Source organism: Prionailurus bengalensis, chromosome A3 (assembly GCF_016509475.1).
Source record: "Prionailurus bengalensis isolate Pbe53 chromosome A3, Fcat_Pben_1.1_paternal_pri, whole genome shotgun sequence".
Taxonomy (NCBI): Eukaryota; Metazoa; Chordata; class Mammalia; order Carnivora; family Felidae; genus Prionailurus; species Prionailurus bengalensis.
The window spans coordinates 51,794,248-51,810,055 of NC_057354.1; the positions used below are offsets into that span (position 1 = coordinate 51,794,248).

A 15,808-nucleotide genomic window follows, 5' to 3' on the forward strand; every position below is an offset into this window, starting at 1 on the left:
AGTGATCATTTTATCAAATGATGTTGTAATGTATGTTGGTATGTGGTGAACTTTATTTTGGGCTAATACACCCTTCTCATAAATGACCTTTCAAACCGTTGCCAATGTGTTTAACTATGAGAATCATAAACATAAGGAAAAAATAATTAAGAAGATAGTTATAGTTTCATATTGTTGTTGTTGTAAAAGTCCATAATCAGGTGTAACTAAATCATACACACTTTCAGATATAGTAGTAAAATTAAGTTATTGCCATTTCCCACTGAAAAAAAACCCTACACTGAGTTACTTAATTTAACAAATAGGAAAGATAAAAGGATGCATACTTAATGTCTGACTATATTGGTATGGCTTACTTTAACAAGAAATCACCTGTTTAGTAACCCAAAAACATAACTCCTTACAGGTATATATCAAAACTATATATAAAATGGTCAACTTTGATTGAAACATTATTTTTAATCCATTAATTTCCTATTCACTATTATATATCAAGCACTATGCTAGTTGCAGGGGGATACAGTAGTAAACAAGGCAATTTTTCTTCAGTCAACTTACAAACTAGTGTAGGGACTGACAAAATTTTGCTGTAGAGGGCCACATAATAATATATGCATCTAGGGGGCCATATAGTCTCTGTTGTCAACTACTCACCTCTGTTGTTATAAGACAAAAACAGTCATAGACAACGGGTAAAAAGTGAGCATGCATGTGTTTAAATAAAACTTTATTTACACAACAGGTGGTGGGGCCAGATCTGATCACGAGGCTATAGTCTGCCAACACATGCTCCAGTAAAAAATAACATATTAGGAATTTCAATACTTTATGGTGAATACAATAATATTATCATGGGAACATGATCTAAGAGAATCAACAAAGTCTTCTGGGAGGGGGCAACAATCCAAGTGACTAATCCATTTTCTCAAATTTAGCAAATAGAAGCTTACTATAATGTGCCACCATTATAAAATCTCATTCTAAAAATGGAAAACATATTTGACTATGTAAGAGTTGCTTCATTATATAGTATTCTCTTCTACTTGTTTATGAAAAATTATACCATAAGCACATTTGAAAGCTTACCTTGAGTGACTGTTTTGAGAACAATTAAAGTTGATAAAAATCTCAATGGTAAATTGGAGCTCTTAAAGAAAGCAGCTGTCTTTGGTTTATTCTCCACTGAATGGTCTAAAGAATTATCCTGAATTCCCTTAGTTACTACTCCTTTGAATATGTCTTCACCCAGTCTCCTCAATGTTGATGTCATAGTTGAATGCTGTTAAAAATATGTATTATCTTAGTATATTTGTCTATATCCATAATATATTTCAAATACTACAATCAAATATAGAAACTAGAAAAAGTCAAATTTTTTCTAATTAAAAAATGGATTAGAAATATACAAAATTAAAAAGTAGTAATTTTACAATCAACTTTTAAAAATTATTTCTGATTACTTTTCTAAAAGAATGAGCAGTTTGGGGCACCTGGTGGCTCAGTCAGTTGAGCATCCAACTCTTGATTTTGGTTCAGGTCGTGATCTCACAATTTGTGAGATAGAGCTCCACGCATCAGGCTCCGTGCTGCCAGTGCAGTGCCTGCTTGGGATTCTTTCTTTCCCTTTCTCTCTGCCTATCCTCCCACTCACACACACATGCACTCTCTCTCTCAAAATAAATAAACATTCGAAAATAGAAATAAGCAGTCTACAAGAATTAAGAAATTGGAAATGGTACTTTTCTATGAAAAAAAATAGGAAAACTGAGAATTTGAAAATATTTAAGAATATAATATGATATGTTTCTGGCACAGAGAAATCAATTGAGCAGAGAGGTAGACAACTATAGGTTCTTCACTCCTCCAACATTACTGATAAATAGCTTATCGGGTGTGTATCTTACAGTGTTAGCTTATAAAGTGATCATCTAGGGCCTCACTGCTTTACAACTCAGTATGATTATAATCATCACAGTGATTTTGATAACTTTTTTAACAATTGCAGAATAAAATACATGGTTACAATCATGGATGATTCTCATGGTGAATAAACTAAAGACAATGGGCAAAACACACACACTGGCATAAAAATATTTCTAAAATAACATAAGCTTTTATGATATTCGACATATATATTAAGAACCAAATAAAGGAAAACCATTTCACACTGCTGCAGATGAGGGTACATACCCACACTTTGAGATAACTTAAATATGGGTAACAAGTATTTGTTTAGAATTTCTACATATTAAAATTAAAGAGGTATATGGAGGTTTTATGGGTATCAAAAAACACAATGATTGGGTGGTGAATGGCGTAACAGATGCAATCTAATTTATTTAAATATATGGTCAGTAAATTCTAAATCAAGAAAAGGAACCCTCATACACTGTGGATAGGAATGTAAACTGGTATAGCTACAGTGGAAAATAGTAGGGACGTTTTTCAAAAAATTAAAAATAGAAATACCGTATGATCCAGCAATTCTGCTATCAGTCATTTACCCAAAGAAAACAAAAACATTAACTCAAAAAGGTATGTGCACTCCTCTGTTTATTGCAGCATTATTTATAATAGCCAAGATATGGAAGCAACCTAAGTGTCCATCAACAGACAACTGGACAAAAAAATGTGGCATACACACACACACACACACACACACACACACACACACACAGGAATATTATGCAGTCATAAAAACAGATGAGATTTTGCCATTTGTGACAACATGGATAGACCTAGAGAATATTATGCTAAGTGAAATAATACTGAGAAACACAAATACCATCTGATTTCATTCATAATGTAGAATCAACAAACAAACAAACAAACAAAAAGAATCAACCTTCAAATACAGAGAACAAATTGATGGTTGCTGGAGGGAAGGACAAAATGGGTAAAGGAAGTGGGAGATATAAACTTCCAGTTATGGAAGGAATAAGTCCTAGGAATAAAAAGCACAGCACTGGAATATAGTCAAGGATACTGTAATAGTATTATATGGTGAGAGTAGGTAGCTAATATTTGTTGTAGAGCATAGAATAACGTATATAAAAGTTGAATCACTATGTTGTATACCCAAAACTAATATAAGACTGTGTGTCAATTGCAGTCAAATGAAAAACAATTTTAAATAAGCTTTTAATATCATTAGGAAAAGATAATACATATATGTTTTAAAACCTTGGTATAAAAATAGATGAAAATATTAGAAATTCTAGAAGTTTCTTGATGCCTCATATTTCCCAGACTTGCAGCTGAAAGAGCTGGCAACCTGGAAACTGCAGACAAAAAAGCCCCAACATAAGCCTGCTCTCTCTAGCCAAAGGGCTAAGAAAAGAGCAGCTTTGCAAGACAAGAAACCTTTAGACAAAACCACAATTCAGCCAAACACCACAGAAAAATCTGTGGTCCAATATCCACCTAGATGAACAAAATTTCAAGGACAGCCTACACTTTCCAGGAAAGCCTAAAACCAGGCAGTAACAAAGGGTCCAGGAAAGCCATGTGAGGGGTAGTAATGAGGCACTCCCATCCCTCCCAGTTAGGGAGGTATCTCAGTGAAGGCCTAATGGGGAATCAGAACTCCTACTTAAGTTGGCAATAAAGAAGAGCCACCCTGTATTTCCTCTCTGCAGGAGCAGTGTCAAAGCCAGATAAACAGAGATCCAAAGTTTTATAATACCAAAATGTCCAGTTTTCAATAAAAAAAATCACTAATTACACGAAGAACCAGGAAGATCTTAAACGGAATGAAAATCAGTAACTGGCAATACCAATAGCACAAAGATGTTAGAATTATCTGACAAACAGGGGCAGTTGGGTGGCTCAGTTGGCTAAATGTCCAACTTTGGCTCAGGTCATGATCTCACAGTTCATGAGTTCAAACCCAGAGTTGGGCTCTATGCTAACAGCTCAAACCTTGGAGCCTGCTTCAGATTTTGTGTCTCCCTCTCTCTACCCCTCCCCTGCTCGTGCTCAGTCTCGCTCTCAAAAAAATAAACATTAAAAATTTTTTTTAAAAATTATCTGACATTTTAAAGCAGCCGTGATAAAATTAGTAATTATGCATTTAAAAAAAAGAAAAATAGAAAACTTATCAAAGAAATAGAAATCCTTACCAGAGAAAATATAAAGAACCAAATGGAAATTTTATAACTGAAAATACATTAACCAAAATAAAAAACCAATAGGTTAAACAGCTGAATGGAGAACACAAGGAAATAATTGGTTAACTGGAAAATAAAACAACTGAATTTACCCAATCTGAACAACATAAAAAAAAAAAAACTGGAGGGAAAAATAAACAGAAATTCAAGGAACTGAGGAACTAAAACAAAATATTTAACCATCATGTCAATCAGAATCCTGAAAAGAAAAAAAAAATCAGGGGGGACTGAAAAAATATTTGAAGAAATAATGGCTGAAAACTTCCCACATTTAGGGGCAAAAAAAAAATCTAGACACTGAAGAAAGTGACCAAACCCCAGAAAGGATAAATCCAAAGTAATCAAGCCAAATTAATCAAATCCAAGATACATCATAGCCAATTTGTGAAAACTAAAGAAAAAGAAATTTTGAGAGCAGTAACAGAGAAAGTAACATATATGAAGAAAACAATTCAAGTAACAATGGATTTCTTATTGTAAAGCCATGAAAATTGACTAAAAGAAATTAGCACAACATTTTTCAAGTATTATAAGAAAATAACTATCATCTCAAAACCCCATGCCCAGTGAAAATATCCTTCAGGAATGAAGAGGAAACTAGGACATTCTAAGATGAAGTAAAACTAAAACAATTTGTTAACAGCAGACCTCTTCTAAAAGACTGCCTGAAAGAAGTTCTCAATGGTGAAATGAAATAATAAAAGAAGGAACCCTATAATATCTGGAAAGAAGAAGAACACAGTAAGCAAAAAATATGGGCAAATTCTGAGTTTTATGTTTGACAGTAGAAGCAAAAATAGTAACACTGTCTAATGTGATTCTAAATGTATGTAGAAGAAATATTAGCACAGTAGTATCATAGAGGGGGTTAATTAAGGGACGAAAAGGCAAGGTTTCTCTATTTTAGTCAAACTGACAAAATGAAAACACCAGTAGACTATGGTAAATTATTTATATACAATGTGCTACCTAGAAAAACTAATAAAAAAGCTATAAAAAGAGAAATACTCAAAATTCTATAAATGAACTAAAATGGAGTTTTAAAAAATGTTCAAGTAACCCATAGGAAAGCAGGGGGAAAAACCCAGAGAAATGAAAAAGAGAAATGAAAACAAACAGTAAACACAAAATAAAGTCAACAAACTTAAACCCTAACATATCAATAACTACATTAAATATAAATGGCCTAAATATACCAATTAGAACACAGAACTTGATAAAGTTGAGTAAAAAGAAAATCTAGCTATATGCTATCTATAAAAAACTCATTTCAAATATAACATTACAAGTAGGTCAAAATTAAAAAATAGAAAAGGACATTATAAATCTGAAGAAAGCAGAGTGGTTGGTCATATTAATATCAGAAAATAGATCTCAGAGCAAGGTTAATTACCAGGTACAGAGAGAGACATTACATAATGAAAAAAGAGTCAATCCACTAAAAAGACAGAACAAGCTTAAATTTATATGTGCAAAGCAACAGAGTTGCAAAATATATGAGGCAAAAAAATGATAATACCAAATAGGACAAATATATAAATTCACAATTATAGCTGAAGACTTCAATGAACACTTGATACAACTGGACAGAATATTAACAAGGACCTAAACTAATTCTAAAATACCATCAACCAGTAGAATCAAATCCACATTTATAGAACACTCCACACAACAACAGCAGACTACATATCTTCAGCCAAACAACATCAACAATACAACCAAACCCAAAAAAACAGAAAGGTAAAAGCGAGATCTATGACAAACTTCTAAATAAATCATGGGTCAAGAGAATGTTTGAAGGGAACTTTTAAAAATACATTAAATTGAAAGTAAATGAAAATGGAACATATCAAAATTTGTGGGATATAGTTAAAGCAGTGCTGAAAGAAAAACAGGACTAAAAATATCACTATGTTAGAAAAAAAAAGGAAGTCCCAAATCAATAATCTGAGTTTTTACCTCAGTAACCTAAAAAAGAACAAAATAAATCCAAAGCAAACAGAAGATAGGAAATAATAAAGATGAAATAAAAATGAAAACTATGAAACAAAGAGATAATCCTTTGGGGAAAAAAAATCAATAAAACAAACAAATTTCTGTCAAGAAAGCCAAAAAAAAGTGACACAGTATCAATACCAGGAACGAAAGAGAGGGCATCACTACTAACACTGAGAACATCAAAAGGGTAAGAGAATATTACAAAAAATTTTACACATATATATTTAACAGCTTAGACAAAATGGGTCATTCAATTCCTTGAAAAGCACACACTTCTATAAATCACTTATATGAATCACCTATTAGAATATCCTTATAACTATTAAGGAACTTGAATCTCCCAAAAAAAGACATATTCAGGCTGAGTTTCATAGAAGAATTCTACCAGATGTCTGAATAAAAATGAACACTAATTCTATCTAATTTCTTTTAGAAAAGTAAGAGGATGGTACAATTCCCAATAAATTTTATGAACATAGTATGACCCTGATACAAAACCAGACAAAGACAGTATAAAAGAAAACTGTAAATCAATACCCCTAATGAATATAGATAGGAAACTCTTTAACAAAATATCAGGAAACAATTCAGCAAATATAAAAAGAACTATACAACATGGCCAAGTGGGGTTTATTTTAGGAACACATGACTAGCTCAGTATTTGAAAGCCATTTGAAAGCCACATTATCAGGTTAAAGAAAAAAAATCACATGATCCTATCAGTAAATACAAAAATCCATTTAAAAAACATTTTCACACTCATTCATGATTATAAAAACTCAGAAAAATAGTAATAGAGGGGAACTAAACTTGACAAAAAGCATCTATAAAACTATAGCTAATATTAATAGCGAAAGGACTATTTTCCCCTAAGATCAAGAACAAGCCAATGACTTCCATTATCATTCATATTCACCATAGTCCTAGATATTGTAGCTTATGAAAGACAAAAATTGAAAGCATATAGTCAAAAAAGGAAAACAAGAAAACTTTCTTATTCATAGATGCATGACTATATACAAAATCCCAAAGAATCTTCAAGAAAACTCCTAAAACTAATAAGATTATGGTCATAGGATACAGAATGAACAACAGGGAAAACAAAATTTTAAAAATACCAACTTTAACCACTCAAAAACACTAAATATGCAGCTGAAAATCTAACAAATAATGGACAGGAATTCTATGCTTAAAACTACATAACATGGATGAAAGAAATCAACTTTCTAAAAAAATGGAGAAATCATGTTTCTGAACTGGAACACCCAACACTGTAAAGACGCCAATTTTTCTTAAATTTGTATACAGGCTAATGCAATTTGTATCAAAACCTCAGCAAGATATTTTGTAGATAGTGAAGATTATTCTAAAATGTATAAGTAAAGGCAAAGGAACTATTTATAAACATTTTTGAAAAACAGGAAAATGAGGGGGCACCTGGGTGGCTCAGTCCATTTAGTGTCCAATTTCAGCTCAGGTCATGATCTCGCAGTTTGTGAGTTTGAGCCCCATATCAGGCTCTGTGCTAACAGCTCGAGGCCTGGAGCCTGCTTCTGATTCTGTGTCTCCCTCTCTCTCTCTCTGCCCCTCCACTGCTCATGCTCACTCTCTCTCTCTCTCTCTCTCTCTCTCTCAAAAATAACCAAACATTAAAAAAATTTTTTTTAATTAAATAAAAGAAAAACAGGAAAATGGGGAAAAAAATCAACCTACTCAACTTCAAAACATATTTTATTTTTTTCTTTTCCTGAAATTTATTGTCAAATTGGTTTCCATACAACACCCAGTGCTCATCCTAACAGGTGCCTTCCTCAATGCCCAACACCCATTTTCCCCTCCCTCCCACCCCCCATCAACCCTCAGTTTATTCTCAGTCTTTAAGAGACTCATGTTTTGGCTCTCTCCCTCTCTCTTTTTTTTTTTTCTCAAAACATATTTTAAAATTATAGTAATCAACAGTATGGAACTGGCGAAGGAACAGACATACAGATACATGGACATAACAGAGAATCAAGAAAGAAGCCCGCATAATTATTCCCAACTGACAAAGGTGCAGAGGAAGGAAAGCCTTTTCAGTAAAAGGTGCTAGAGCAACTGGACATTTACAGGCAAAAATGTAACCTTGATCTAAGTCTCACACCTCATACAAAATTAACTCAAACTGTACACCGACTTAAATGTAGAAAATGCAAACTTAGAAAATTTTAAGAAAAAAACCAGGAGAACACAATTTAGGGTTAGGCAAAAAATCCTTACACTTGACCCCAAAAGCAACATCCACAAAAGCAAAAACCAGTTCACTGGAAATCATCAAAATTTAAAGCTCTGCAAAAGACCTTGGTTGGATGAAAATACAAGCTACAAAAAAAGAAAAATAGTATTTACAAATGACATATCCAACAAAGGACTAGTACCTAAAGTATGTAAACAAGTCTCAAAACAACAGAAGACAAATAATCCAATTAGAGAATGGGCAAAAGACAATAACATACTGAAGAGGACACACATTTGGAAAGCAAACACATGAGAAGATACGTTTAGCCACTGGAGAGATGCAAATGAAAACTCCAATGAGAAAACAATACTACCAGAATGGTGAAAATAAAAAATAGTAACAACATAGTGGTGGCTGGGTGACTCAGTCAGTTAAGCTTCTGACTCTTCGTTTTGGCTCAGGTCATGATCTCACAGTTGGTGGGTCCAAGCTCCTTGTCAGGCTCCACACCGCTCCTGCAGAGCCTGCTTGGGATTTTCTGTTTGCCTCTCTCTGCCCCTCCCCTGCTTGCAATCTCTCTCTCTAAAATTAAAAAAAAAAAACGTAAAATAACAAAAAAAATAAAATAAAATATAAAATAAAAAATAAAACTTAAAAAAATAATAAAAACACTAAATGCTGGTGAGGTCATGGAGAAACTAGATAGATCACTCATATATTGCTGGTAAGAGCATAAAATAATAAAATCACTCTTAAAATTTGGCAGTTTATTAAAAAAATTAAACATGGAGCTACCATACAACAACTACACTCTTGGACATTTATCCTAGAGGAATAAAAACTATTTATACACAAAAACCTCCACATAAATGTTTACAGCATTTATAATGGTTAAAAACCAGTTTCCTTTAACCAATGAATGGTTAAAATGTGGTATATTCCTATCATGGAATCAATAAAAAGAAATGCCACAACTTAAATAGATCTCCAGCAAATTATGCTAAGTAAAAAAATCAATCTTAAGGGGTTACATACTATATAATTCCACTCATATAACATTTGTGAAATGACAAAATCATAGAAATGGAAGTTCGTGGCTGGAGGGATTAAAGAGGGGGTAGACCAGGAGGAAAGTGGGTATTGCTATAAAAATGCAACATGAGAACTTCTGATTTCTGGTTAGGCAGGTAAGGGGGTTGGAAGTTATCACTCCATCCTAACAAAAGTAAAAAGCTGAACAACTGAAAAATTAAACTTTCTTAGATCCAACAGAAGTGAGAACACAGGGCGAAGCCCAAATTTGGAGACAGACAGGTGAATACAGAGAATTACAGCTTACTGCAGCAGAAACCCATGAGCTGAAATCTCTGTGGGAACTGGTACCAGGGTAGGAAAATATGAACCATAACCAAAAATTGCTGGAGTGCTTGCTTCGGCAGCACATATACTAAAATTGGAACAATACAGAAAAGATTAGCATGGCCCCTGAGTATGGATGACATGCAAATTCATGAAGTGTGCCATATTTAAAAAAAGGAAAAAGAAAAGAGAAGTGCTGGAGGCCCAATGTGAACAACTCTGAGAGTTAAAAATGCTGGCTGTGGCCAGTCACAAGGGAGTTCTCAGATTTTGTTGGTTTTAGATGAGGAGCTCTAACAGTTCTCACAGTGAAGACTGGAGAAAAATCCCCTCATGCTTCAGGTAGGGGGGGTAAAAAAGTAACCATTTGGAAATATGACACAATTTTGTCCTTGTTAAAAAGATCTGTCCTCAAGAGAAACTACCCTACCAGAGCTTAACCTACTGAGATTTTATAAGAGTCTAACAGACCTAGCAGAAAGGAAATACGAAACTCCAGCCCACTCTAGCAATCCTGCCCCACCTCATGGGGAGAAAAACTGAGAGGCATTTATGAAGTTCATAGCCCCGAGACACAAGCTCACCAAATGACTGAGACTGAATTACACAACTACAGAACACTTCCCCTTCCCACACATCTTACCATAGTATTGAAGGCTCATTTACAGCAGTCACTTTTACATAGTACATCATGTCCAGATAACAAGAAAAAATTACAAGCCATGCTAAAAGGCAAAAAACACAGTGTGAAAAGACAGAGCAAACTTCAGAATCAGACTCAAATATGGTAGAAATGCTGGAATAATCAAAGAATTTAAAACAACTATGATTAATATTCTAAGAGCTCTAATGAAACAAGTAGACAACAGAGAGCAGAGAGATGGAAACTCTAAGAAAGAATCAAAAGAAATAACAGAGGGGCACCTGGGTGGCTCAGTCAGTTAAGCGTCTGACTCTTGATTTTGGCTCAGGTCATAATCTCACGGTTCTTGAGATTGAGCCCAGTGTTGGGCTCTGTGCTGATAGTGTGGAGCCTCCTTGGAATTCTCTCTCTCCCTCTCTCTCTGTACCCCCCCAAAATAAATAAATTAAACCCCAAAAAACAAAAATACTAGAGATCAGAAACACTGTAAATGCAGAATACTTTTGGTGGGCTCATTAGTAGACTAGACACGGACAAAGAAATAGTATCTAAGTCTGAAGGCACATCAACAGAAATTGGAACACAAGGAGGAAAACCCAGACTGGAAAAAATGGAACACAATATCCAAAAATTATGAGACAATTACAAAAGGTGCAACACATGGGTAATGAAAATACCAGAAGGAAAATAAACAAAGGAATAAAATAAATATTTGAAGTGGGGATCCTAGGTGGCTCAGCTGGTGAAGCATCCCACTTGGGCTCAGGTCATGATCTCACGACTTGTGAGTTTGAGCCCCACATTGGGTGATTTTGAGCCCTGCTTCTGGTGACCTTGAGCCCTGCTCTGGGCTCTGCACTCTGTCTCCTCTCTCTCTGCACTTCCTGGGATTCTTCCTTTGCCCCTCACTCACTCACACACTCTCAAAAAAAAAAAAAAAAATATATATATATGGAGCAGTAATGACAGAATTTCCTCCAAATTAACACAAGAAACAAACCCCACAAAACCAGGAAGCTCAGAGAACACCTAAGAGGATAAATACCACACACACAAAAATGCATTAAGGCATATCATATTCAAACTTCAGAAAATAAAAGCTTTTTTTAAAAATCTTGATAGAAGCCAAAAGAGAAAAAAAGTTATTTACAGAGAAGCAAAGATAAGAATTACATCCAAAGTCTCCTCAAAAACCATGTAAGCATGAAGAAAATATAATGAAATGTTTAAAATGCTGAGGAAAAAACCCCACCATACTCTGAAATTATCTACATACTCTGAAATTATCTATCAAAAATAAAGGAAAAATAAAGATTTTCTCACACCAACAAAAATTGAGGGATTCTGTTACTGAAAGTAATATTAATAAAAGTTATTTAGAGACAAGGAAAATTATATAGCTTAGAAACCTGGATGTACATAAAGAGCATTAGAGAAGGAATAAGTGCTTTTATTTGTTATTAACTGATCTAACAGATAAGTTTTTTGAAAACAATAGCAACAATGTGTTGGATTATGGATGCCTGTGTCTCTGTGAGCATGTGCATGTGTGCCTGTGTGTGTATGTGTGTATACACAATTGTATTATTGATCATTGTATCAGAGACGTAGATATAGATATATACGTTTATGTAGGTTAATGTGTAATGAAATGAATGACAGGAATTATACAAGGGAATAAGAGACAGGAGGAAGACATCAGCAGTATTTTGTTATAGTAGTCCCCCCTTATCACGGGACATGTGTTCCAAGACCACAGTGGATATCCGAAACCATGGACAGTACCAAACCTTTTATATACTGCATCTTTTCCTATACATACATACCTATGATGAAGTTTAATTTATAAGTTATGCACAGTACGAGGTTAACAATAATAAAACAGATTACAACAACATACCATAATAAAAGTTGTATGAGTGTGGCCTCTCTCTCTCCCTCAAAATAGCTTATTTGTACTGTACTCAACCTTATGGTAATATTGTAGATGCTAAAATGTCTACAGGATGAGACAAAGTGAGGTAAATGATATAGACATTGTGACCCTACTTAGCATTAGACTATTACTGACCTTTGACAATACTTCAGAAGGAGGATCATCTGCTTCCAGACTTTGGTTTACCATGGGTAACTGAAATCGCAGGTAAGGTGAGTCTACTGTAATATAAGATACTCACACTACATGTAAAGCTGTATAGTGTAATTTGAAAGTGGATTTAGAGTAGTTCTAAGTGTATATTGCAAAGTCAGGGCAACCACTAAAAAATGTAAAAAAAGAAGTACAACTGAAGGCTAAGAAAGAAGGGAAAGTTAGAAGCATATAAAAGGTCCAATTAAAACCACAAAAGGCAGGAAAAGACTGAGAGAACAAAACAGGAACAAAGAATAATTGTCAATAAATAAAAAACAGTGACAACTATGGTAGATATTAATCCAACAATATCAATAATCACTTTCAACATCAATAGTCAAAATATACCAATTAAAAGAGATTATCAGACTAAATCAAAATACAAGACCCACATTGTCGACAAGAAACCCACTTTATTTTTTTATTTTTTATTTTTTAAGAAACCCACTTTAAATATAAAGACAAATACAGATTGAAAGTAAATACAGATATACCATGCAAACACTAATCAAAAGCTAGCTGGAATAACTATATTAATTTCAGACAAAACAGACCTCAGAGCAAGGAAAGTTACCAGGGAAAGAAAGGCATTACACAATAATAAAGGGGTCAATTCTCCATGAGTGTGTAAGATGCTAGATACAATAAATACTTTTTAGATACCACACTAAAGGCATGATGCACAAAAAATAACTGAGAAATTGGACTTCATTAAAATTAAAAATCACTCTGTCAAGAGAATGAGAAATGAGAAACAGATTGGGAGGAGAAAATATCTGCAAAGACACATCTGATAAAGAACTGTTATCCAAAATTTAGAAAGAATTCTAAAAACGCTATTGTAAGAAAACCCAATTTAAAAAATGGGCAAAAGAACCTGGAAACCTCACCAGAGAAGATATACAGATGGCAAATCAGCATATGAAAAGATGCCCAACAGTATGTCATTAGGGAATTGCAAATTAAAAGGAGACTTGACTCTACACCAATTAGAACAGCCAAAAGCCAAAACACTGACAACACCAGATGTTGATGAGGATGTGGAGCAACAGAAACTCTCATTCACTGCTGGTAAAATGCAAAATGGTATAGCCACTTTGGAAGGCAGCTTACAGTTTTTCAAAAAAATTAAACATACTCTTACCATATCTATCTAAAAATTGTGCTCCTTGGTATTTACCCAAAGGAATTGAAAATTAATGTCACACAAATCCTGCACATGGATGTTTATATTATTCATACGTGCCAAAACTTGGAAGCAATCAAGAGATCCTTCAGTAGGTGAATGGATAAACCGTGGTACATACAGACAACGGAGTGTTACTCAGCACTGAAAGAAATGAGCTATCAAACCAAGAAAAGACATGGAGGAATCTTAAATACATACTGCTAAGTGAAAGAAGCCAAACTGAAAAGGCAACATACAGAATAACTATATGATATTCTGTAAAGGGCAAAGCTATGACATTATGTAAAAAGCAAAGAGTAAAAAGATTAGTGGTCTGCAGGAATTAGGGGTGAAGGAAGTATAAATAGGCAGAGCACAGAGAAATTTTAGGGAAAACTATTTTTAGTATCAAATTATTCTGTAAATGATGGTCATATACCATTATATTTTTGTCAAAACTCAGAGAATGTAAAACACCAAAGTGAACTCTAATGTAAGGAATGGACTTGTAGTGGAAGGACATACCAAGATAGGTTCATCAAGTGTAACAAATTGTAACAATTTGTAACAAATTCTGTTGCAGGAAGTTGATAGTGTGGTAAGCAGTACATATGTGGGGTCAGGGAGTATATGGGGAATTTCTGTGCTCAATTTTACTGTGAACCCAAATATTTATACACACACACACACACACACACACACACACACACACACACATAAAAAAAACAACATGAAGAATCTCTATGGTGATATAGAACTCCTACTATTTTGACTACTATCAATTGTGGTTGTGATATTGTACTAGTTTTTCAAGATGTTACCATTGGGGGAAAGTGGGTTAGGGACACAAGTGATTTCTCTGTAGTAGTTGTTATTACTGAGTGAATCTATTATGTCAAAATAAAAAGCTTAATTTTTAAAAAGTACATGAACTCAGAGCCTGGACCCACTTCCAGTTCTGTGTCTCCCTCTCTCTCTGCCCCTCCCCTGCACAATTCTCTTTCTCTCACTCTCAAAAATAAACAAACATTTTTAAAACTTAAAAATAAACATTAAAAAGAATGAAAAAGTATTTGCAATCAGACAACTGTTAAAACTGAAATATTAGAAATCCATCAATGCTGAATAAAGAAACAGGACCGTGGCAAGAATGCTACTTTTCATTAGAAACATAGATGCAGGCTAGTATCTGTCTAGAATAGCACACAGAGTAGGGTGCAGAGTATATATTTGTAGATAAAAATAAACTATAAATTATCTGAAGGAAAATGAGAAGAATGTTTGGAAGGAAGATAAAGTAAGATTTCATTCAATTTCTGAGCCTAGCCTTTTGTGGCTGAGAGCATTCAGAAACCATTATACAAACAGCAAAATAAAATTTTAAAAAGAAGATAGCAACATTACAAGATCTGATAATCAATATAACTTTGTTTAGTGAGAAATGTAGTTAAGACTAATAAATTAAAAATGATATTCCATGGGGCTGGGGGTGTGCAAGCACATGTGTGCATTTATGCTCCTGTGTTTACTTGTGCAACACAGAGGCAAAATATATGGAATACCACCTCAGGAAAAATATTTTTGCTTAATCTTAATCATCATACTACATAATAATCACATGACTCAATTAATACTACTTAATCATAAGTACCACACTGAGTGATTTAGCTATGTGCTTCTATAATTCCATAGGACCAAGATTACACTACCCAAGCACAAATTCACTTTTCTCCTTTAAGTAAATGAAAGCTATAACAGCATTCATCAATACTAATTAGGGAAATAAAATTTTACAAACCTAATACAGCTCATAGCACAAATGATTACATATGCATGACATAATTTAAGTTGAATGAACCTTATATGAACAGATAACATATAGCATTCATTTTATAATATGCTAGAATAATTTTTTTGCTCTGATTAGGCTATTATAAAAATTATTATCTAATTTAGCTAATATGTACTTATTGGCATAAACACAAGAAATCTTACATTTTTATTACCTTCAGTAAAATATGAAATATTATAAAATATAGTGGAGAGGGGGCAGTAGGTTTTAACAATAACCGAACAGTGACACTTATTATATAATTTTGAAACTCAAAAAACAATTTTATATATT

General features: G+C 33.7%; 1 protein-coding gene and 1 non-coding gene across 5 annotated transcripts in view; one reads left to right on the forward strand and one right to left on the reverse strand.

Annotated features, from left to right (window-relative positions):
- Positions 1-15,808, reverse strand: part of CCDC138 (coiled-coil domain containing 138) — a 139,048-nt gene that overhangs the window by 64,230 nt on the left and 59,010 nt on the right. For all 4 annotated transcript variants that reach the window (XM_043553176.1, XM_043604768.1, XM_043553175.1 and 1 more), the window contains one exon: positions 1,087-1,279. In XM_043553176.1, the coding sequence (XP_043409111.1) occupies positions 1,087-1,279 (193 nt within the window). The remainder of the gene's footprint in view (positions 1-1,086; positions 1,280-15,808) is intronic.
- Positions 9,806-9,912, forward strand: LOC122467472. The gene has a single exon (XR_006292980.1). It is a non-coding gene; the product is annotated as a U6 spliceosomal RNA (small nuclear RNA).